Source organism: Canis lupus, chromosome 17 (genome assembly GCF_048164855.1).
Source record: "Canis lupus baileyi chromosome 17, mCanLup2.hap1, whole genome shotgun sequence".
NCBI classification, from domain to species: domain Eukaryota; kingdom Metazoa; phylum Chordata; class Mammalia; order Carnivora; family Canidae; genus Canis; species Canis lupus.
Window position 1 is genome coordinate 58,636,129 of NC_132854.1, and position 23,301 is coordinate 58,659,429.

At 43.4% G+C, this 23,301-nt stretch overlaps 1 protein-coding gene across 25 annotated transcripts; it reads right to left on the minus strand.

Annotated features, from left to right (window-relative positions):
- Positions 1-1,552: 1,552 nt before the first annotated feature.
- LOC140608198 (uncharacterized) lies at positions 1,553-17,864 on the minus strand. Of its 25 annotated transcripts, XR_012010208.1 has the most exons (7): positions 16,763-17,862; positions 15,916-16,110; positions 6,317-6,410; positions 5,488-5,623; positions 5,286-5,377; positions 4,592-4,796; positions 1,553-1,929 (listed from the first exon to the last, which is right to left on the minus strand). XR_012010208.1 is itself a non-coding variant. In XM_072783144.1 (6 exons), the coding sequence occupies exons 1-6, from the start codon at positions 16,866-16,868 to the stop codon at positions 4,742-4,744; spliced, it is 678 nt and encodes a 225-aa protein (XP_072639245.1). In that variant the 5' UTR covers positions 16,869-17,862; the 3' UTR covers positions 4,508-4,741. The 25 variants fall into 25 exon arrangements, 8 of the variants coding, with proteins under 8 accessions (XP_072639245.1, XP_072639250.1, XP_072639249.1 ...); XR_012010223.1 differs by lacking the exons at positions 1,553-1,929; positions 5,488-5,623; positions 16,763-17,862 and adding exons at positions 7,029-7,190; positions 14,027-14,112 and having other exon boundaries at positions 4,508-4,796; positions 5,286-5,336; positions 15,916-16,721; XR_012010219.1 differs by lacking the exons at positions 1,553-1,929; positions 5,488-5,623; positions 16,763-17,862 and adding exons at positions 7,029-7,190; positions 14,027-14,112 and having other exon boundaries at positions 4,508-4,796; positions 15,916-16,721.
- Between the last annotated feature and the right edge of the window lie 5,437 nt (positions 17,865-23,301).

A 23,301-nucleotide genomic window follows, 5' to 3' on the forward strand; every position in this document is an offset into this window, starting at 1 on the left:
AGGAGGCACACTTTTTAGAATCCACACAAATTGGCACTTTCGTGGGCCAATCCTTCTCCAGCTAGTTCCCATGCTTTGGGAATCCTTCTCCAAAGAGTCAGAGTTCCTGGAACTCCTCCCTTGTGTCTAACAGACCTGGAACTGCCACGGTGCATTTTGTCTGCACGAGGTGCTGCATAAATGTCATGACGAGTACGGTGGCCTGGGCTGGAGTGGGAAGGTGAATAGACTGCAGGTGGGTACCAGGTGACTTTAAGGGGCGATGGAGTGTTCTAAAATTGGATTGTGGTGATGGGTGCACAATCACACATTTAGTAAAAATAGTAACTGTTCATTTGTGGGGAGTGAACTTTATGTGTGTAAATTGTACTTCAATAATGCTGATTTTTTTTTTTTAATGTCGTGATCTGATTGGAAATTTCTTAAGCTGGAGTCACTCTAAAAAGCCACTCCATAAAGATTTTTTTAAGAAGGCTAAGAATAGGAAGCCTGGGTGGCTCAGTGGTTGAGCATCTGTCTTTGGCTCAGGTCATGACCTCAGGGTCCCAGGATCGAGTCCCACATCGGGCTCCCTGCAGGGAGCCTGCTTCTCCCTCTGCCTGTGTCTCTGCCTCTCTCCCTGGGTCTCTCATGAATAAGTAAATAAAATCTTTTTTTAAAAAAAGCCCAAGAATGAATAGTGTCTTGCTACAATTAGATCATGACATGGGATTTGGAAATTTAAAGATCAGGGTGGGCTTTGCAGGCCTGGAAGACCAGCGCTGTCCCACAGGGCCCTGACCTCAGATGGACACTGCCCTCGGGTTAATGCTGTGCGTTGCCATGCATCTCGAAACTCTCAATGATTTCATCTTTGAACTTGTGTTCTGTAAGTGGAGGGGATAATGCGGCATGTGTGTGAGCAGAGAAGGTGCATCATGCAACATGTGTCCGCAGTTCCTTGTCCCCCGCGTCCCCTCCATTGGCATATAGCACAAAGCACTGCTGGCGGCCGGTGAGTGCAAAATGCCAGAGTGAGAGTCCACTGCAAGGCCTGGCAGTCAGCAAGGCTGCGGGGGAGAAGGAGGCAGGCATGTTATCCTACAGCTGGTAGGTGGAGGGAAGGGAAACGGCAGCCCCCACGAGGCCTGTTTGAGACAGAACCTGCTTTCCAAAGCAGAAAGAAGGCAATAGCATCTAAGAAGTGGGAACAACCCAGAAACCCTGTCGAACCGTTTCTGACTTGCATTAGTTTCTTCCCTGTGCTGGCCACGCACACTGCTGCTGGAGAAGGGGAAAGACAGAGCAACCCCTGGTCCCTCTTCCTTGCAGTCCTCTCTTACCAATCAATAGACGGAAGGGAAAGAGGGTTCACAGATTGTCTGCGTATCCGCAAGTGAGATGAAAATGGTGGGATGGGTTGTGTACGGTGTTCCCACTATTCTAATGAAATACACACACCTGAGAGCCAGAACATTCTAGCAGTGCCTCAGTGATTCCACACAAGGTAAACGCTCTTACATTTGCCCTTAGAGCTGACATTGCAAAACACAAAGATGAGAGGTAAAATCCATGCCAATCATTTCACACTTTAATGCTTCTTTACTTAGAATGGCACTAAATCAAGCAGCAAACTTTAAAAAACCCCACGACAGGCTGAAGCACGGTGCAAGAGAGCAACACCTGTTATGTCCTAGCGCCTTGCAGTGCTCTTTTCTTGCACTTTGGACTAGGGGGTTCCCGTTTTCATTTGACACTGGGCCTCACAAATTCTGAAGCCAGCCAACTGAAAAATAACTGTCCGACCTCTCCATTTTACGTATGACAAAACTGAGGCCGGAAGAGGTTGTGTGATGGGCCCAAGGTCACAGTTAGAGCAGCTCCCCTCGTTCCACAGCCCAGGGCCACAACTCCCAGGCCGGCATGGTGTGCTTACTATCATTCTCGCAGCTGTCAGGAGAGGGAAAAAAAAAAGAAAAAGTTGGCTTAAAACTGGGGATTTCTATACAGTATTTCAATCCAGCAAGTTCAAAGAATGACCAAATTAGACACATTTGCTTCAAATGGATCTCAGAGGCTTTGAAGATGGCATTGTGGCATTTTGTTTAAAGCGAGTAAGCATATTTTCTGAGCCTTGAATTTCTCCCTGTCACTAAAGAGCTTAAATAGATTATAAGTACAGCATAGAGAGTCTTCATGGCAAACCATTAAGGCTAAATGTCTATTCGAAAAGCCGGCTGGTTTCCAGTTAAAAGTTCTTAAAAGAGAAAAATGCATATGCCCCATTTCAATGCGGAGGGCCTAGACCCTGCCCCCTGGAGTATTTAAAGGTGGGTGCCCATGGGGCTGCGAGGATCAGATGACCACACTGGACACAAGAGACAAAAGACTTGCTTTCCTTTGATGTGAGTCAGAGACAGAGAAGAAAATATGACCTGCCCTCTACTTTTTGAGTTCAAAAGTAGTAATTACAGGAAGCCATTGCCCAACCATCTTCAGACTAATCTTTATTTAGAATCACTAGATGTGATATGCAGAAATAAGTGAAATAAAAACCTAAGTCGGTCTAGTTTGATTTTTAAAAGAATGTCCTTGGTTCAATGTGTGCTGCTGATGAAACGTCCGTGTAGCCTTGGATGCTCTGAGTCCCATCCCAATGTGGACTGTCCATGCTTCGCACCCCAGGTTCCCTTCTCCCTCTCCCCCCCGTTCCCTCTCCGTGGCACAGACCTCATTTTCAGCTCCTACAAGGTGGCAGGGAAAGTAAACCCTAAGGGTCACAGTCCGGGATTGATCAGAAGAGGCTGTGACGATCATAATGATCAGAGCTAATATTTACTGAGCGCTTGCTATTTTGCTGGGCGCTGCAGATTATCTCGGTGAAGCTACAGGACGGCTCTATGAGGTAGGATGGTACGGTTTTAAGATGAGGAGACAAAACAGAGATAAGTCACCTGCCCTCTAGGTCACACTAAGCCTGGAATCCAAAGCCAAGTGGACAACAGTTAAGATCCTGAGATGTCTGTGCATTTATTTTCCCCTTTGCCTCCACCTCCTATCTTCTTATTCTTCTGCCCAACAGGGAGCACCCTGATGCTGAGGGGCTGTTCGTCCAGCTGGGCCGCTGTGGCTAGTGACACATGGACAACAACTTACCCAAGGCCGCCACTGGCCAGAGCAGCCTCCTCTGAGCTGACACGGACTGCCTGAATTTACTTTTGCTCTGCTGGACCTCCCTCATCAGGGCACAACCTCCACGGTCTACACGGAAGCCCTGAGCTCGCCCCAGTCATTCGGAAGGATGGTCATTTGAATGTCCGGTCATTTTGAATGACAGTGACATGATGACACTCATGTGATTACACATGGACTCTCCTATCTTCCAGGGAGGACAAGCATTTCCTTAGAAGGACATACAAGGTTATTCAACGGATAAGTAGGCTTCTCTCTGCAGCCCTTTCTGAGCTCTAACTCCCAGGAGATGGTCTGAATGAAGACTGGGGAGTTGGGTGCTTTGGAAAAGACCCATTAAACCCAATCGCACTTAATAGGCAGACACGCAGGGGGAAAGCGCCACATGGCTTGCGTACCCGGGCTCCTGAGCGGGTGCAGAACACAAGCATTAGGGAAATAAATCAAATCAATAACAGTTTGTCTCAACACAATTCAAGCCAGGGGGTAAAGATAAGAACTAGGTCTCCTTCCAAAACAATGGCCTGATGATGCCTCTCCTTCCATCTAACCACAGACTATGGTGCATTCAGCTGGTCTGCATCTCCACGTAGCCACTAACGTAAAAAACTGAGTCATTACCTCTGTGGCAGGGGAAATCCTTGGTACTGAGTCTCTAAAAATTACAACAGGGAATCAAACTTTTTGTTTCAATGAAAGGAAGAAGAAGAACAACAACAACAACAACAACAACAACAACAACAACAACAACAACTTAGTCATCTGGTATGGCTCAGAATTCTAACATTTCCAGGCAGGTCCAATACACATTTTCATTTCGAAGACAGATTGTCAAGATTCATTAGCTTAGATTAGACTAGGATCTTGAATTTTCAAGAAATATTAAATCAAGGTTATCGTGCCATGAAAATTTGGCTGAGTATAAAAATTGGTGCTCCAGACCGACCGTGGGCGTTAGAGAGTTTCCCGCCAGAATTATCTGCATCAAGTCAGCTCCGTGAGGCCTTGTCTCAGGGGCCCACCCAAGGGCAATGGCTGCCATTTTGAATGACACGAACTTGGCCGGGGAGCCTCAAGTCAGAAAAGACTCCAGTGAACCCTCAGTCTCGCCAGTCTTCAATAACAGGATAATAGGGCTATAATTTAGTTTGAAGTGTGTGTGGGGAGAATCCACGGCGGGAATCCGAGCCTCAGAGGCTGCAGAGTCAACCCTGCTACTAATAGGAAGTCACATCAGTGGCAGCAAATCCTCTGAAGCGGCAAGTTTCTTTTAGGAGATACTGTGCTAAGATTAGAGGGGGGGTGGGGAAAGGTTTGTAAGAAAAGGAAGCAAATGTCAAACAGATAGCAGATTTATTTTCAGGATTATGTAAAGCACAGAAATGAAAGGACTTCCACTGTGCCATGTTGTCATGGTTACCTGATCTCTTATCAAAAAGAAGAATCAAGCAGAGAAGGGAAACCTAGACGAGCGGTTGCCAGAGAGGCCTGCGCTGCCACAAGCGCTTTTCACCCAATTGAGCTTGTTTATGAGGGTATAAAACAGGGGACGGCGTTCTGCTGCTCCAGATCATTCTCGAAGGATCTTATTTTGCTCTGCGGCGGAAGGTCTGCCTTGTGCTATGCTGTCAAAAGCATGAAAACGTGAGAGTTAAAACATCATTGCTCACAAGGATTTCTAGATGGACGGGGGGGGGGGGGGGCGGACAAATGAATCTTTTAAGTTTCCCCCCAATGCGCCCCCTCCCCAAATCCTTTCCCACGCTGCCAAGTGACAGTCTAGATTGAGTCATTTTCTTAAAAGAGTTGCATTTTTCTCTCTCCAAAATATCTCAGGGAACTTTATCTGGAGGCCACCGGCTCAGAAAAGAAACCGGCAAATTATTTTTAGAGATTACAAAGAGAATCCCTTTGGCCTCTGCTTCATGGTTGGCCCAGAATGCTGACAGTCTAAACAGCATAGGATGCCGGGGACCCTTTACCACCAGTCGCACCCCCTCTGTCAAAGGCTACCCCTCATAAACCCTTGTCCTGGAAAAACAGAGTGCAGATTGCTTTCCAAGTCCCAGTCCGGTCCTCCACACACCTCGCAACAGCTTGCAAAGTGCCCTTACCTGCGATGACAGGTAGTTGGAATGTGCCTAAAGCCACTAGCCTGCGAGACTCTGCTGAGAAGAACAAGAAATTTGCCCGGGACCCCTTCCATCTACTTGAACAAGGCGGAGAAAGCAGGAAACGTCAGTGTTTCTCTAACAGCTCAATCTTTGAACCGCCCCCATTTGTCATTTCCCCCAGAAAAAAAGACACTAAGCCCACCTGGCTAAACCTTGCAGGCAGGCAAAGAAGAAGCCCTGGGCTTGCGGTCCCCTTGCCTCCTCTGGGAAAGCAGGGACAGGAGTGGACCTTCGTCGTGGTCCTGTTGTGAGCTGTACACGGTTCCAGGTGTCCCTCGCTTGTCATATGTTATGAAAGCAAAGAGCAGTCCCGTGGAGCAGTGTCCTCCTTAACCGAGGGTGCCCCGGGCTCAGCCCAAATCGGGAACTTGCTCTAAGTCACAGAGAGCTGACCCCAAACTCACCTTTACACCCCACAATGCCAGACAGGGCAGGGCACTGAGAGAACTTCTCCCCGGGTTAGTTCCCTTCCCTGTGAAATGTTCTGGAAATTCGTACAGTTTATCTTGCACTTTAGCCATTTACATATCGAAATGCGTATCGTGTTATATTACTTCTATTTCTCTTTTCTATTACAGTTTGTATCTCACATTCGTTGTTTTTTTTACTACATGTATAGTTAGGTTACGCTGTCTGCAAATTTCATTCTAGAATGGAAAAGAAGCACCTCCAAATATGTGTTACGTAAAGGGAGGCCTTGAGTCTGAGAACCCTGAAAAGCACTGACTCCTTCTGCCCAAGTTGACGTAGGGTAGATCCTAGTTTTTCTCTAAAATTTGGGACCCAGAAGCGTTTCTCAAGTCTAAGGGGAAGTTGTTATGAGTGGAGTGCAACTGTGAAGTTTCTGCAAATAAACTAAACGTATTTCTAAACGGTCAGTGATGGGGAGAGAAAAGGAAAATCCAAATTCATTTGTAAGGGTAAGTTTCCTTTTCACTAGAAAGTCCGTTGCTTTTACAATAACTACTCACATCTCAAGGGCTCCTCTGGGGTCAGGCACCAAGCCTAGGAGTGAGAGGCCAGGCTCAGGGGAGTGGCAGTAACGATGCTGGAGCTGCGCATGAGCTGGGAATAGAGATGATTTCCACCGTCACTTATTTTATAACTAGAAATTTGTACCTTTTCGTCCCCTTTATCTTAGTCCACCCATCCTCCCCATCCAATGTCCCTTCTGGTGACCACCAGTTCGTTCTCTGTATTTAAGGGTCTGTTTGGTTTTTGTTTGTTTGTTTTGTTTTGTTCTTAGATTCCACACATAAGTGAAACCATACAGTATTTGGTTTTCTCTGTCTGACTTATTCCACTTCGCGAAATCCCCTCTAGGTCCTTCCATGTTGTTGTGAATGGCAAGATCTCATTCCTTTTTTATGGCTGAGTAATAGTCCATTGTGTATCTATACCACCTCTTCTTTATCAGTATTATTGTAATAATGTTGTACGGTGACAGACAAGGAGTTAGGGTGATGGGCATCGAGCAAGGTACGGAGTTGTGGAATCACTATGTTGGGACCTGAAACTAATATAACGTTGTGTGGTGACTATACGTCAGTAATAAAAAGGAGAGAGTGATTCTTAAGGCTTCATGTAGCCACTGGGAAAATGCGACAAGAGGAAGCAGCTCATTCTTGTTTCTAAGTTTCATGTGACGGAAGCCATGAGACGGCGATCTGCTGGTTATTTTACCTGAAAAGTCTCAAGAATTCTAGCATATTCGTGGGATACATCATCACTTGGACATTTCTCCAGGAAAATGCAGACTTTGGGCTACTTTAAAAGGAGCAAGTGGGCGCCTGGGTGGCTCAGTTGGTGAAGGATCTGGCTCTTAGTTTCAGCTCAGGTCGTGACCTAGGGGTCAAGAGATGGGGCCCTAGGTCAGGCTCCGCCCTCACTGCAGAGTCTGCTTCAGATTCTGTCTCCTTTTCCCTGTACTTCTCCCTCTGCTCATGCTCCTCTCCCCTCTCTCTCTCTCTCATAAATAAATGAAATCTTCAAAAAAAAAAAAAAAAGAAAAAAGCAAGTATGTCCAACTAACTCACTGATTTGATACTGCCCTTGCCTCCCACTCCTGCAAAAAGTAAAGAGAATACCAGAAATAATAAATTCTCTTCTGTTCCTCTTCGGTTATTTTGGATCTAATACCTTTCAACAAGCGCCCTTCTTCAACATATATACCATACATAAAGAAACCGCAGGTTTCCTCTAGAGCCAATAGACTTCTCAAAGTTTATTTCTTTTGATAAGAAACTATGTTTTAATGGAGGGAAGAAACTTTATGGTAGGAAGCTGAGGTTTCAAATTTTATTCAGGCTGTATTTTTACTGAAAACAGTATTTTTTTCTTTATAGAATACTAAAAGATTGAATTTCATATTTCAGATCCTATGAAGGCTCTAAGATCCAAGTCCAACATTAAATGTGTGTTTGACCCCATGCCCTCCTTGCATTAATAATACAGCTTATACCTAAGTATGAAGGGACCAAGAACAGCTACATGGAGGTAGAATGCGTGGGACTTACACCTACATGCTGTCGAACGAATTCTAATATTTCAAGCACACATAAATACGAAAGAATGTCAGAAATAAAACACGGACCACAATTTGTCAGGCAAATGACATGAAGACATTAGTCTTCAATACGTCTCCATGTCCTACAATTACAGATGTGAGACCATTGTTCTGGCTTCTATCCTTACAGATTAAAATCTAAGTAATTTTAAAACTGAAATATAAAAGTTGTAAAATCCTTTATACTGAGAAGTTTTTAAAATAAACTTCTCATTTTCCATGAGAGGCAGTAATAAAATCATAGGTGGCATAAAAATCCTGACCTGCTACATTTTTAATGGATTTAATTAAGACAGCCACATTCCACTGTCAGTAGAAAAATCTTCTTAGGTCCGCCAGGCAGATTTTAGAGAAGCAAGTAGCAAATAGTAGGGTGCTCTGATGATATTACTGGGTCTCAAGTAGTTCTGTGTAACCAGCATTGTCTTATCTAAAGACCCTTATGAAGGCAACCTCTTCTGACGAAGGCATTCCCTCTGCTAAGAATTTTCTTTGCTGAAAACAAAGGTCACAATCTATCTGGCCTCAAAAACTACTAGAGCGGGCCCCACATCAGGTCTATGAAAAGTCCCTTAATATAGATCCCTATGGTGCATAAATTAAACATAATGAAAGTTGTAGAACTTTGATGTTGCATTATCTGATTCCAATCTAAACCTGGGCACCTGTAAGCACCTCTCGTTTTATTTCACCGCCACTCCTTGTCACATTCATTTCATCCTTATTTGTTAGTCCTGTGTTCGAACAAACCGAGACATAAAGGAGTCAGAACAATCTGCCCTAAATCACAACACAAGCCATTCACCTCAGAAACCTGCTAACTAATAATCTACTGATGAATTAAGGAGGCCGTCTTGAACTTCACGGATCCCTCAAACTTCATGAATTCGCAACCCTGGAAAACCATGCTTGTCTTTGCTTGCCTGCAAATGTTCCCTCTTCATTTTCTACTTGCAAAAATCATGCAGATTCAAGAATATGAAGAAGGAGGTCCAAAATAATGAAACCAGGTATCATATGTGGCTCATGCACACGTGGTCCCTATAGAGGGTTCATGTTACCCTTAGATAAAACTCAGAACAAAATTAATCTGACAACTAGCATTATGACCAGCACCCCTGCCCCCAGCATAGCCAAGCTATGTTCCTTTCTACTCCCCTAGGTAGCCAGTCTCCTCCCTGGTCTTTTCTTCTTCCATCTTTGCCACGCCCCACCCCTACACTTGTCCTTGAGCAGTTCATGTAATTGCCCACTTGCCCCCAGGGTAGGTGTTTAGGATGTAAGGCTGAGGAAAATGTGTGATTTGGGGCCTGGGATGGATTATTTGCTGGGATGATCAGTGGGATCAACAACTTTCATGTTGAAGTGGAAGAAAGGGATCCTTCCCCCCCTTCACGGAAGAGAGTTCAGCAACACTGGCTTTGGATACTTGGGATGATGAAGGTTGGGTCCAAGGGATGGAAGAAGATGCAATGGGACCAGTCTTTAGAAGCACCAGAGTCAAGCATCACAACCAAGCAAGCTAATACTACTACTACTACTACTATTACAGCTAACCATAAAATTACTACTAATAATAATTTCATTTGGTGCTTCAGAAATCGTATGTCTTGGGCAGCCCGGGTGGCTCAGCAGTTTAGCGCCTGCCCTCGGCCCAGGGTGTGATCTTGGAGACCCAGGATCGAGTCCCACATCAGACTCCCTGCATGGAGCCTGCTTCTCCCTCTGCCTGTGTCTCTGCCTCTCTCTGTGTGTCTCTCATGAAAAAATAAAAAAATAAAGAAATCATATGTCTTCAACAGTGAAGCATAATTATCTCAAGTGTAAGACAATTTCAAGGTCAAGAAAGGCTTCTGTGTTTTCTGAGTAAATATTCACCAATGTTCTTAATAGCACAGGCAATTCCTTTAACACGGGGACAAAGTTTATTTTCCCCTACCATGATTAGAGATAAAAAGCTGTGAAAATGTAAATGTGTAGGAAAGGTGACACACTGGTATTGATTTGCTTCGGTCAACATACAAATGATGGTATCAGGATCTCTCTTGGTTCCCTCCTCTGCCCTGCTTCCAAAAATAAGAATTTAGTATTTTTTGCATCTGACTTTCCACATGCTCCCTTCTAAACCTTGATCCATCAATAACCCCTCTGCTCTCCGGTATCGTCAACCTTATTTATTCAATATCCTAAGTGCCAAGCACTGTCCTACACACTGGGGATATCACAGTAGGTAAAACAGACAAAAGGATTATTCCTCAGCCATTAGAAATGATAAATACCCACCATGTGCTTCGACGTGGATGGAACTGGAGGGTATGACGCTGAGTGAAGTGAGTCAGTCGGAGAAGGATAATCATCACATGGTTTCACTCATATGGGGAATATAAGAAACAGTGAAAAGGATTATAGGGGAAAGGAGGGAACCTGAGTGGGAAATATCAGAGAGGAAGACAAATATGAAAGACTCCTAACTCTGGGAAACAAACAAGGGGTAGTGGAAGGGGAGGTGGGTGGGGGGACGGGGTGACTGAGTGACGGGCACTGAGAGGGGCACTTGATGGGATGAGCACTGAGTGTCATACTATATGTTGGCAAATTGAACTCCAATAAAAAAAAATACAAAAAAAAAAAGCAGATAAAAGTCCTTGCCTCAAGAAGAGATAAGGCACAAAATCAGAAGTGATGCATCAAGCAGAAAATGCTGCAATTTTAAACAGAATGGTTGGTGTCACCCTTAGAAAGTGACATTTAAACAAAACCTTGAAAGAGACAAGGGGATGAGCATTCCAGGCAGAAAAAGCAAGTGCAAAGGCCCTGAGGTGTGACATGCTTGGAACAGCATGTGTGTCCTCAAAGTATATCAAGGAGCCAACAAAAGGAGATCAGTGAGGTCTTATAGGTCATGGCAACTGGCTTTTATTCTGGGTGAGCTGGGAAGCCATTGGGGAATTGTGACCAGAGGAGGGATGTAATCTGGTTTACATCCAGCATCTGGGCTGCTGTTCTGAGATCAGATTAAAGGGCACAGGGGTAGAAGCAGAGAGTCCAGTTAGGAGGCTAAAGTGGCAAATCCAGGTAAAAGATGATGGCAGTCCGGAAAGGTCCTAGTCTTTAGGGCGTTAGCAGTAGAGGTGGTAGGAAGATTCTGGATATATTTTGAAAGTGGAGGGACGCCTGAGTGGCTCAGCGGTTGAGCGTCTGCCTTTGGCTCAAGCCTTACATCGGGCTCCCTGCATGGAGTCTGCTTCTCCCTCTGCCCGTGTCTCTGCCTCTCTCTCTCTGTGTCCTTCATTAATAACTAAATAAATATTTTTTAAAAAATTAGTGGAGCCAACAGTTCTTGCTAAGAAATCAGATGTAGGATAAGAGAACAAGAGAAGAGTCAAAGATAATTCTGAAGCCCTGGGCCTCGGCAACTATAAGCATGGCGTTGTTATTCTTTGGGATGAGGAAGACTTGGGAAGGATTGGTTACTGGAGTGGAACATTAGGAGCTTGGTTTTGAATGGTAAGTAGACATCCAAGTGGAGATGTTGGATATAGAGTCTGTAGATCTGGGGAGAGGTCCAAGTCATGAGCTAGGGTGCAAGCCATAGATAGACAAGAGGACTGATGACTGAAGGGCAAGCGAGGAGACTATTTCAAGAGATGGGAGTGATCCCATGTGTAAAATGCTGCATTTGGGTCACAGAAAATGCAGACTGTTCAATGACCATTGATTTTATCCATCTAAGGTCTTTAAGGACTTTGACAAGGAACTTTCAACAGAACAGTGAGCATAGCCCTCCATTCCACCATGCCTCGCAGGAATTAATCTAGGAGAAAATGAGAGATGAGAAATCAGAGGCAACTAATACAGAAATCTCTTTCAAGGTGTTTTGTGGAGAATGGAAGGGGAAAACCAGGCGATGGCTTGAATGGGGAAAATGAGTTCCAAAGATTTTGTTTCGTTAGTATTTTGATTTCAAGATCAGAGACATTTTAGTGAATCAGTGTGCTGACAGAAAAGACTTAGTAAAAAGGAAAAACTCATCAGGTTAGAGAGAAAGAGAAAATTACTGGAGCAATGTCCTTGAGGAGACAGAGTGGTAGGATTGGATGAAAGTAAAGGAATTAACTTTGACCAGGAGTATGGACAACGGCCCACATTTCCCACTGGCTCCTTCCCCTCCGACTCCTTTAGCATGATCAGCTCCCCTATTATAAAACTAAAAAACCCCAATTGCATGTGGCTGTGCCCTCTGTCTCTCCTTCCTTCCCTTAGCAATCTAGTATCTTTAAGACATTGTCTACACTGGCTCTCTTTCCTTAGCTCCCTCTCACTTAACCTGAGACAGGCTGACTCCACCACCAATGGCCCCTGAACTGCTTATTTCAATGGACTATCTTCTGTTTTAGTCCAGCCATTGACTGCCTACCCTTTAAAAGCCCTTACCCCCCTTAGCCTACCATCTGGGCCCTCTCCCTGGGCTCCTGTTCCTCTGCTGGACACCTCAAGTGTTAGTGTTCTATTGGGTTTTCTCAGCCATCTTCTCACTTGAGAAAGGAATATCACTTAGCCAAACTCAGAATATCTACCCAGGGAGAGCTAGGAGATTGGTCTTGAAGCTGAGTTTACAGAGTAGGCTAGCTATTTTTATTTGCAGCCTCCATTCAGGATGGCTTGTCGGGTGCAGATGTAGATTCTAGCAGGGCTTAATCTCCCCACCTCTAGCCATCCTTTGCTCTTCTGGGATCAGGGTTTCAAATGCCACTGACATGAGGCCTATACTATCCAACAAGTACTAAAGGGATGCTAAAAGCTCACTATCTTTTCAAAGGTCAAAGAAACATTTGGGAAAGAAAGGAAAGGAGAAAGAAGAAGAATAAAAAATAGGAAAACTGAAAATGAAATGTTTGATCAACTCAAATACTCATCTGCAGTTTAACTCATATGATCACCTATGTAGTAATATATTGCACACAAAATATTTTGATATATTTTTATATGATGTGAAGAGTAGCCTCTAAAAGTAAGAGTGCTCAGAGACTACCAACCCGAATTATTTACTGAAAATCCAACCCAAAATTTCTTCTGGAGCTCCATACCCTCCTCTCTAACGGCCTATGGCACACAGTCACCTCAGCGACCACAGGAATCTCAAATATAACACATCCCAAAATAAAATAATCTTTCTTCCCAAACGTGCAGCAGAAATAGCATGGGTTTGGGTATCAGCCAATTTTCTAGGTCCAAATTTCAGCTCTTTGAGTTAGTCATGTTGTAGAAAATAAGAATTAAAAATAGGACTTTGTCATTTACTAAGAATCGCACTATGGGGAGGCAAAGGAAAGTGCTCACCAGCCAGAGGTATAAGCACATGAGTGCAGTAAACTCTGGAAGGGGCTGCGATAGAACGATGTCAGGAAACAGTGAAGAACAAGGAAAGGAGAGGTCAAGGTTGTCTTTGGTGATGGAACAGGAGAGACTTCTCAGAGAGGGTAACACTGGAGCTGTGTCCAAAACAGGAGATGCTGCTCATCCAGGGCATGGCTAGGAGAGGGTAGGCGAGAGAGGGTCAGCATGAACCAGCATGGCCCCTGGGGCCACCAGCAGATTTCTGGGCCCAACAGAGGAGGATGGGAGAGGAGCCTACATTGGATCAGGGATCCTCTTTTATCAGGAGCTACAGTTGCCCTTCTGTGCTGAGGATGATGGAAAGTCACAGAGGGAATTTAAGCAGGGGACAAGTATGACCCAATTTGCATTTGAGAAAAATAACTTTGGTAGACATACGGGGGATAAATGAGAACCAGATTGGAATGGAGAGAATCCTAATAGACGGTTGCAGACATGCAGGCCAGAGATGCTGGCGTTGGCTTAGGGCAAAGCAGTGCGAAGGGAAGGGAGGGGGACTTAGGGAGGTGTGAAAGGGTAAAAACTCAGATCGTCATTGGATGCCGGGTATCAGGGGTTGAGGAACAGGACTCTGGAGTTGTCACAGGGTCTCTCCTTTAGACGCTCCTCTGACTACTGAGGGGACTAAATGAGACCATGTCTGCTTGGCACATAACAGAAGTGCAAGAAATATCATTTCCTCTCATTTTTCTCCCTTGTTACTGGCACCATCACCTACCCAGTGGCTGAAGCCAGAAATGTGGGAGTAATTCCAGTCTCCTCTGTCCTTTACTCTTCACAACCAGCCACCCCAAGCAGATGACACTGAGTGAGGAAAGGAGAAGGTAGAGATAAAAAAAAAATTGTGAAACAATCCTCACAGAGTTTACAGTTTGCCTCTAACCTGGATTTAATTTTTGGAAAAGCGGGCGAACAGGAGCCCTGGCGAAAGGTGTTCTCGGACCTGCCCACGTTCAGGGCTTGCAACCAGGTGAGGGCTTCTTGAGGCAAAGCTCCCCACCACACACACCCCCCTAATGGCCATCCTGCCCATTCTCTTTCCTCTTTTCCCAGCTCGCTCGCTGGCTTCCCAGTTATGGAGCGCTTGCCTGACTGCCGAGACTGGAAATGAGTCTGAAGGTTATACAGGCCTTCTCCAAGGGAAATGGTTAATACACTAGATAGTAAACAGGACTGAGTACACTTTGGGGTCATTTTTTGAGGAAAGGGGGTTTTATTTATCAACAATATGGTCTGGAAAAGGCAAAACTATGGGGATAGAAAAGAAGTCCAATGTCGCCAAGGCCTAGGGTTGGAGGGTAAAGGACTCTGTGTATGTGATGAATGTGATATCACATTTTTGGGTGTGATACAAATGTCCTATAGCTTGATTGTAACGTTGGTTACATGGCTGCCATGCTTTTCCCAAGGGCACGGAACTGTACCCTGAAGAGCATCAGTTTGACCATATGCAAAGTGTACCTCAGTCAACCCAACTTCAAATAGACAAATGAACAAATGAATAAGCAAGCAAATAAGTTGTAAGGGCTCAGTAAATGCTTGCTACAGGGATGGTGGTAAGGTATATGCTGAAAAACGCTGCAGATTTTACTCCTTCCCTGAATGTTTGCATTTTAATAGAGGACCTTAAAACTAAAAACAAAAAACAAAAACAACAAAACAAAACAAAAACCTAAAAGAAAGAAAGAAAGAAAGAAAGAAAGAAAGAAAAAGAAGAAAGAAAGAAAGAAAGAAAGAAAGAAAGAAAGAAAGAAAGAAAGAAGAAACCTTTACAGCCCAAAGAAGTCTCCAGTAGGATATTTTTTTTTTTTCAAACGCACAAATTTCTATTCTATTATAATCTGGAGAGAGAGTTCTAGATGAAAGGAAAGGCCAGTAGGAGAGCCAGGGGGCAGGAGTGGGGAGACCACGACTGTTTCAAAATTTACAGGCCAGAGAAATGAGATGTTTTCTCTACGTAAAGCATCCTCCTCTACCATTTATCCGTCATTTCCAACAGAGGCCTGGGTGCTAATCCTGGTCCAGGGTGTTGGACTCTTACTGAAAACAAACACCAATCCATATTTCCCAGTAGAAAGACACTACACTTAAACGCAGATGGGACAGCAGGAATCAGGGCCTGGCAGCTGGACGGGAGGCTATTTAAAGCGAGGCCAGGCGGCCCCCACCCCACAGGGCCAAGCCATGGGTGGCTTTGAGCTGACCAACGTTTTCCTCGCGGGCTGGGCTGCCAGTCTGCGCCTGAGGATTGGAACTGATGGCAGCCTGTTTCGGCCACAAGAACCAGGGGGGTGACCCCTCTCTGAGAGGGAAATGCTGTCTGGCTCTCTCTAGGAATCACTCCCCAGTCTTGTGATACCAAAGCACCTTGCTCTTCTTTTTAATTCAAATTTCCTCCTCTGACAGGAGGTTACGTGTTACAGGAATCCTCTCTTACAAACCACACACAGAACTAACTTCTTTCCAAGCCACTGGAAGCCCCAGATGTCAAATTCTTGATTTTTCTGTCACCCTGGGCACGTGTCCCTGCTTCATTTCCCTCGAGCATGTGCAAGCACCTGCGTGAACCAATACGATAGTTTCCACCACCACCCTTGGCAGCCAAACCTGGACGAGTCAGGAGAGCAGGAGGTCTCGCTTCCCCCGGTGGCCCCTGACACTCCACCCTGGTGACCGGTGGAGACGGTGGGCACTGACTGTTGGTCGTACTGATCGTCAGGCGGTTCCTCGAGGTGGCCAGAGCCATCTGTTCCTCACCCTCCCTGGGTTGCAAGCTCAGGGAAGGAGGCATGGAGCACTGTGCTGGAGGGGAGGCAACAGGTGACAGGAGCTGTGGTGGCCTCCTCTCCTGGTCCCCCGGGCTGCGGTGTCTGGGAGGTCCAGGAGCCCCAGCAGCTCTCACACACCTCAGGTCGCCCCACTCGTGTCCCCAGCCGACCCCTCCAAAACGAAACCCTCTCTAGCAGACTTGATCTGCCTTCAACTCTGTGTTTCCCTGACACAGCCCTTTTTGGGGCTCTTGTGAATCCTCCCCTCCTCCCCACCCCCAACAGCAACAAAACACAAGACTCGGCCTGTTAATTGCTTCCTTCCTACCAAGGAGGCGGCCAGTTGACTGCACCTGCTGAGATTGTTCGAACTTATGCCTGCAGAGTTGATGAAAGTGATCTCCTTCTTTTGAAGTTCGGTGAGAGCTAACTTTTACTGAGTGCTAACTGTGGGGCCAGGCATCAGGCGAACCTCAGTAAAGTCAGTTAATCCATGGAAGGGAGGTGGCAGTTACTGATAAACCTGGCTGGGCTCAAAACCCATGACCTACCCATAACCATAATCGCACTAAACTTTGCACTAAACGGGGTCACTAGTCCTTCCTGCCCTCCCCACCCACAACCCCAGCCTGTTGTATTTGTGACTAAGCAGGACCCGAGGAAGGAGAACATCAAAAATGCTTTACTGGTCTGAAGGGTTTCAGAAACTGTTCCAGAAAGTTCTGTTGTCTGCCAGTCAAATGGACCTACAAAAATCAAGGAAATAAACATGTGTAGAGGGTTAAAGACCATTAAACTCTGCTGCCCAAATCCTTTATTTTTATTCTTTGAAGTCGTTAGAAATATAATGCTTTCAATGTTTTATTAGAATGTAAAAATTTGGCAGAGTAGTAACTGTAAATGTTGTGTTAGGCATAAAGTAATACTTTTTCTGATTATAAAATTTAAATGTTTCCATTGCAGAACTTTTGGAAAATATAAAAGGACTAAAATAAAAATGAATCTTACATGCATTTCCATCACTCAAAGGTAACCTGGCTAATACATTGGTGGGTTTCTCTTTTGTAGAAATATGAATGTATTTTCTAAGTGGGATGGCTGTGACATCAAAATATGTATATGAATATTATGTTAGCCAGCACTTTTCCATATATTTTTTTGAAATTACCATCTTTAACGGCTGCAAATTATTCAACAAGTAATAATTTATCTAACCATCTCCCCAAAGTTGGAACTTTGAGTTTTTCCCAGTTTTTCACTATAATAAGAAGCGCCATCTCTCCCATTACTTACCCCAGGTTGTTTACTGGAAAAGGAATTACTGGATCAAGAGAACTTTTCAAAGATCTTAAAACATTTTTTCCTGGGTAGCCTGGGTGGCTCAGCGGTTTGGTGCCACCTTCAGCCCAGGGTGTGATCCCAGGGACCCGGGATCGAGTCCCACGTCGGGCTCCCTGCATGGAGCCTGCTTCTCCCTCTGCCTATGTCTGTGCCTCTCTCTCTCTCTCTCTCTCTCTGTGTGCATCTCTCATTAATAAATAAATAAATAACCTTTGGGAAAAAAAAAAACCTTTTTTCCTATATACTATTGAATGACTCTAAGTAGTTCTTTATATAGTTGGCTGAAAGAAAACGTTGAATTTATATGAAATATGTCTTTATTAGCTTTGTATAGCTTTGTATGGCTAAAACACTTTTGGTAAAATTGTCACCTTGACTTGAATGAATAAATCTTTGAAAAAGAAGAAGAAAACAGCTGGAAATCATATCTACCTTTGTAGGCTGGTAAGTGTTTAAAGGCTTCCGAAAATCTTTTTTTTTTTTTTTTTTTTTTTTTGGCTTCCGAAAATCTTGAGAGAATTTGTTATGGCTGAAGATCAAGTATATAGGAATAAAAAAAAAAGAGTGACCTTGCTCTAAAATGAGGAATTTGATAATAAGAAAAAAAATAAAAGCAAGAAAATGTTGAATTTGAAGTGAATGCTAAACTTTAAGAGATTCTTGAATCTTTGATTCATTACTTTCTAAAAGCTCTTTAAGATGTCAGCTTCGTGAGGTTCTTATGTTCTCTGCTGCACTGAGCAAACCAGGTTAAATGCGGATGATAAAGATCCTTAGGAAGAACACTGTGCTTTGATGAGTCACCATACTTAACCTTCAAGAGCTAGGGAGCCAATTACCTGCAACCTCAGCTGTGTAGACCCTTACTTTCCTTCCTCTTCCTAATAGTTACCCAGATTTATGCTCATTTAACTTTTCCTTAGGATCTGGAGCAAACGTGGGCAGAAGACATGAAAGAGTATAAACCTCAAATCCATCAATTTTGTTACAGTCAACTCTAAATGAAGCAGATTATCTTTTTGACATGGGCAATACTGATTAGTAGCACCTCCTACCCTGCAGGAACACCCCTGGGTGCCGAGGAGACAAATGAGCTTAGGCAACTGTCAACTGGCCCGGGAGGCTGCAAGGCTGAGTCAGAGCTCACAGCAGAGACGGTAGAGATAACTCACAATGTACTTCGCAGAGGCCGTGAGTTTTATACATTTCAAAGGGTCTCCACATGCCTGTGATCATTTAGATCGCCTAACACTATAAAGAAATCATCATCTGTATTTCAGAAATGGGATATAGACCCTCCGAAAGGTTAAAGGCCTTGCCCAGTATCACAAAGCCTGTGGGCAGCAAGATGAAATATCAAAGCCAGATGTTCTGATTGCAACACTTGCAAACTCCCACACAGCCTTCTTACAACAAAATTTTATTGACGGGGTGCCCTATTTTCTACCAGATAATACCGATGGGGGAAATAAGTAGGTCTTTCCTTCAAGGATCTTGAGATATATCACAAAGGACAGACACAAACTGAAGTTATAATACAAAATGATGTAAGCCATACCTGAGATTCAAGGTAGGAAAGTTCTCTAAATTCCCAGTGTGGTCAAGTGGTCTCATGAGGAAGCAGCCACTAACGTAGTGGTTGAGAAACGACTTCAGACTTAGCACTTCCACCTTTCAGCTCTGCTTTAAACTCCAAAACTCTAGACTAATTCTTTTGACAATACATGGGAGATGGAGAAACTTGGGCTTTGGGTCAGACAGGCCTGGCTTTATGATGTGGCTTTGCCACCGACTAGCTCTTGAGCAAGATGACCTTGAACAAATTGTTGATCGTTCTAAGCCTCAGTAGCTTCCACAGTCCAGTGCAAATGATAGCAGTGGTACCTGCCATTCAAGGTGGTGGTGAGAGCTAAATGAGATAATGCATTAGAAGTTCTTAATACCTCTCCAGGTGCATAGCAAGAGCTTAATATATATTAGGTTGATGATGGTGGTGGTGGTGGTGGTGGTGGTGGTGGTGATGTTGATGATGAGATACTCGGGTTGGAGAGGAGGAGGGAGATTGGAAAGGAAGAAAGGTGATGGAGGATTAACAGAATTTTTACCCAATTCATGTCTAGCAGATTCCAGCTAGAAGTCAAGGATCTGTGGTGAGCTGGGGAGCCACAGGTTGGGAGAAGAGGGTGGAGCCTCAGTGTTCTTTAGAAGGCAGCGAAGCTGGGTCCCTAACGTGTAGTGGTTCCCAAGACAAGTCGTTGTCTCCTCACTGAGCAGTAATAACGTTACCAAGCTGCCCAGTCGCCCTGACTATCCCACAGAACAGACCAAGACACTTCCTGAGCTCCTCTGGGACACAGTAGCCCTTCTCTGACTCAGCGATAACCCCTTACAGATTCTTGCCACAGACTGAAGTCCTCACTCGGGTCTCAGGCCATGTCTCCTTCCCCAGAACGCGCAATCTGAGATCTGAATTTACAACTCTCAAACTCTAATTTTCTTCTTCCTGTTAGTCCACTGTGGTATAACACATGGTATTAAAGAGGATTGCAACAGACTCCCTGAGTTCGGATTCTGGCTCTGTGACTGACACGGTATTTAACCACAGGCAAGTTATTTATTCTGGATACCTCAATTGCTCCATCTGTAAAATGGGGGCAAAAATATTACCGATAACATAGGGTTTTGTGAAGATTAACTAGGAGCTTATAACTGTGGCTGGCATGGAATTTAAGTATTCAATAAGTATTAATTGTTATTAAGATTTTTCCCCTTTGGAAAATGACAATCCTGATAAATGCTAAGTAGGGGAAACATGTTGCAACTATCATATAAATTATGAGATTATTTTGCATATTTCAATGATCAGTTTTCATTCCATATTCTCTCAAGCATGGGATAATTGAGAGTTGTGTTTGAGAATTTTTGTTTGGATTGGTTCCCAAAGATGATACAAATGATGCCAGAATTCTGTTGTTAAAGAATTAATGACATTTTAAATCTTATTGTCGGCTTTCCTAAACATCTCCAAAAGCCTAAAAGCTAAAATTTTCAGGAAGAGGTGTATGTGTGTGCCCGCACCCACCCTTCATATCTGTCAGCGTTTCATATAGGAGCATCTAGAGGAAATAAACACAGGGAGAGTTTTCCCTGGGGGAGCAGAACTGGAGTTGCTGTGATTTAAACCAAGGAATCCCTGCTGTATGTGCTCTTGCCCAAACAGCCCCGTGATCGCTTATGTACAGTAGAAATTTGAAGCTACTGTCTGCTGTTGTGCTTTCTGAAGTACCTTCCATGTTGTTTGCAATGATAAAAGTTACCCTTGCTCACTGTAGGAAATGGGAAAACTAAAAATATGGTCATAGAAGGAAATAATCATCTACAGCTAGGACCCCCAGAATAACCCAGGTTTAACGTATTTTTTAATCATTCAGTCCTTTTTGTTCCCTGTACATTAGGCACATGAGAACTTTTCAGAAAACTTAGACATGATGACAAGAAGCAATTCTAGAGTTATAGAGGGATATTTTATCTTGATCAAAGGATCGGTCCACCAGAAAGACAACACAATGTCACAACTGTATGCACCCAATGATGTAGCTGCAAAATACAGAAAGTAGAAATCAACCAAACTAAAAGAGAAACTTTAAAATACCTGTCTCGATGGCTAGATAATTTTTTAAGACAACAATTAATAAGGATATAGGAGATCTAAACAACACAATTAAAAGTGTTGACCTAATTGCCATATAGAGAACACCTCAGGGGGATCCCCGGGTGGCTCAGAGGTTGAGTACCTGCCTTCAGCCCAGGGCGTGATCCTGGGGTCCCGGGATCAAGTCCCACATTGGGCTCCCTACATCGAGTCCCACGTCGGGCTCCCTGCATGGAGCCTGCTTCTCCCTCTGCCGGTGTCTCTGCCTCTCTCTCTCTCTCTCTCTCATGAATAAATAAATAAATAAAATCTTTTAAAAATTTTTTTAAAAAGAGAAGACCTCATCCAGTGATGATAGAATACATACTCATTCCAAGTGCACATAGATCTTGTCAAAAATTGATCACAAAGAAACCTCAACAAATTTCAAAGGATTAGAATCATGACGCACATAGTCTGTGACTAACGCCAAATGAAGATAAAAATTAATAACAAAATGAAGTAGACAATCTCAACTGCTTGGGAAGTAAGACAAATAAGAGCAAGCAAAAAATCCCAATTAGAATTCCAAAAGTTGGAAAATATTTTAACTGAATGACAACTTGTGCGACATTCTGAACATATGAAAACTTGTGTGATATAAGTAAAGCAGTGGTAGAGGGAAATATATTGCCATGTTTAACATACATTTCACACATGTGTTAGAAAAGAAGAATAAAAGTCAATGTTCTCTGCTTCTATCTCAAAGAGCCAGGAAAACACGTTAATCAAATGCAAACAAATGAGAAGGCAGGAGGTAAAGTAATAACGATAACAGAAATCAGTGATATAGAAACAAATGAGCAATAGAGAAAAGCAGCACGCAAAATTAGTTCTTTGAAAAGATTAATGAAGTAAATGAACTTCTAGCAAACTGAAGGGAAAAAAAGTAAAAATGCAAATTACTAAAATCAAGAATGAAAAAAGGGACATCATTATAGATTTGATAGATGTCACAAGGCATTAAAAATACATTATATATATTATGAAACACTTACTGCCAATTAACTTGACAATTTGGGGACATGCAGAAAATCCTTTAAAGACATAAGTTACCAAAACTGACAGAAGCAGAAAATCTTAACTCAATTTTTAAATACCTTCCTAAAAACAATTTAAAAATTAAAAAAAAAAAAAAAAGAACCCTAGGCCCAGATGGCTTTGCCTATTAATTCTTCTAAGCATTTTAGGAAGAAATAACACCAATTCTGCACCAGCTTTTCTAGAAAATAGAAAAGGACATTTTAATGAGGCCAGCATAACTTGATTCTCACGCCTGACAAGACTGGGGTCTTGGGAGGCTCAGTCAGTTAAGCCTCTATCAGGTCATGATATCCGGGTCCGGGGATCGAGCCCTGCATCAGGATTCCTGCTCAAGGGGGAGTCTGCTTCCCCCTCTCCCTCTGCTCCTCACCACCATTCATGCTCTCTCTCTCTCTCTCTCTCTCTCATTGTTTCAAATAAATAAAACCTTTAAAAACCGTTAAAAAAAACAAAATGAAACCTGATAGAACTGAAAAATCACTTACTCCCATGAATATAGACCAAAAATCCTAAACAAAAAATTAGCTAAGAGAATCCAGTGATACAAAAGGAACTATATCACAAACAGGTAGAGTTTATGCCTAGAATGCCGGGGTTGCTTAACATTTTTAAATTAATCAATGTAGTTCATAATATTTACAGATTATAATAAACACATTACAATCGTCTTGATAGATGTGGAAAAGACATTTGATACAATCAATGCCTGTTTGAGATGAAAGTGTTAGCCAATGAGGAATAAAATAAACTTTATTAAGTTTATTTAAGTATTAAGTTATTTAAGTTTAAGTTGTTATTTAAGTTTTTTTAAAATAAACTTTATTCTCTATTCTCTGATAGAGGATATCTACAAAAATCCTACATCAAACATAAAATTAAACAATAAATTATTGAAAATTTTCCTCCTTTAGTTGGGAATGAACAAAAAGATGATTCAATGCTTTTCTTGAGGTCATAGCCAGTAAAATACAAAAAAATAAATAAATAAGGGGTACCTGGGTGGGTTAGTCAGTTCAGCATCTGTCTTCAGCTCAGGTCATGATTTCAGGGTCCTGGGATCGAGCCCTAGACTGGGGTCCCCATTCAACAGGGAGTCTGCTTCTCCCTCTCTTTCTGCCCAACACTGCCCTCTCGTCCTCTCTCTCCTTC

Coding starts and splice junctions, on each gene's coding strand:
- LOC140608198 (XM_072783144.1), bottom strand. CDS start 16,868: ATGGTCTTTAACCCTCTACACATGTTTATTTCCTTGATTTTTGTAGGT. Junction 6,411..15,915: donor TGCTCTCCTGACTCGTCCAG/GTTTGGCTGCCA, acceptor CTCTATTCCCAG/CTCATGCGCAGCTCCAGCAT. Junction 5,624..6,316: donor CCCAGAGGAGCCCTTGAGAT/GTGAGTAGTTAT, acceptor ACATATGACAAG/CGAGGGACACCTGGAACCGT.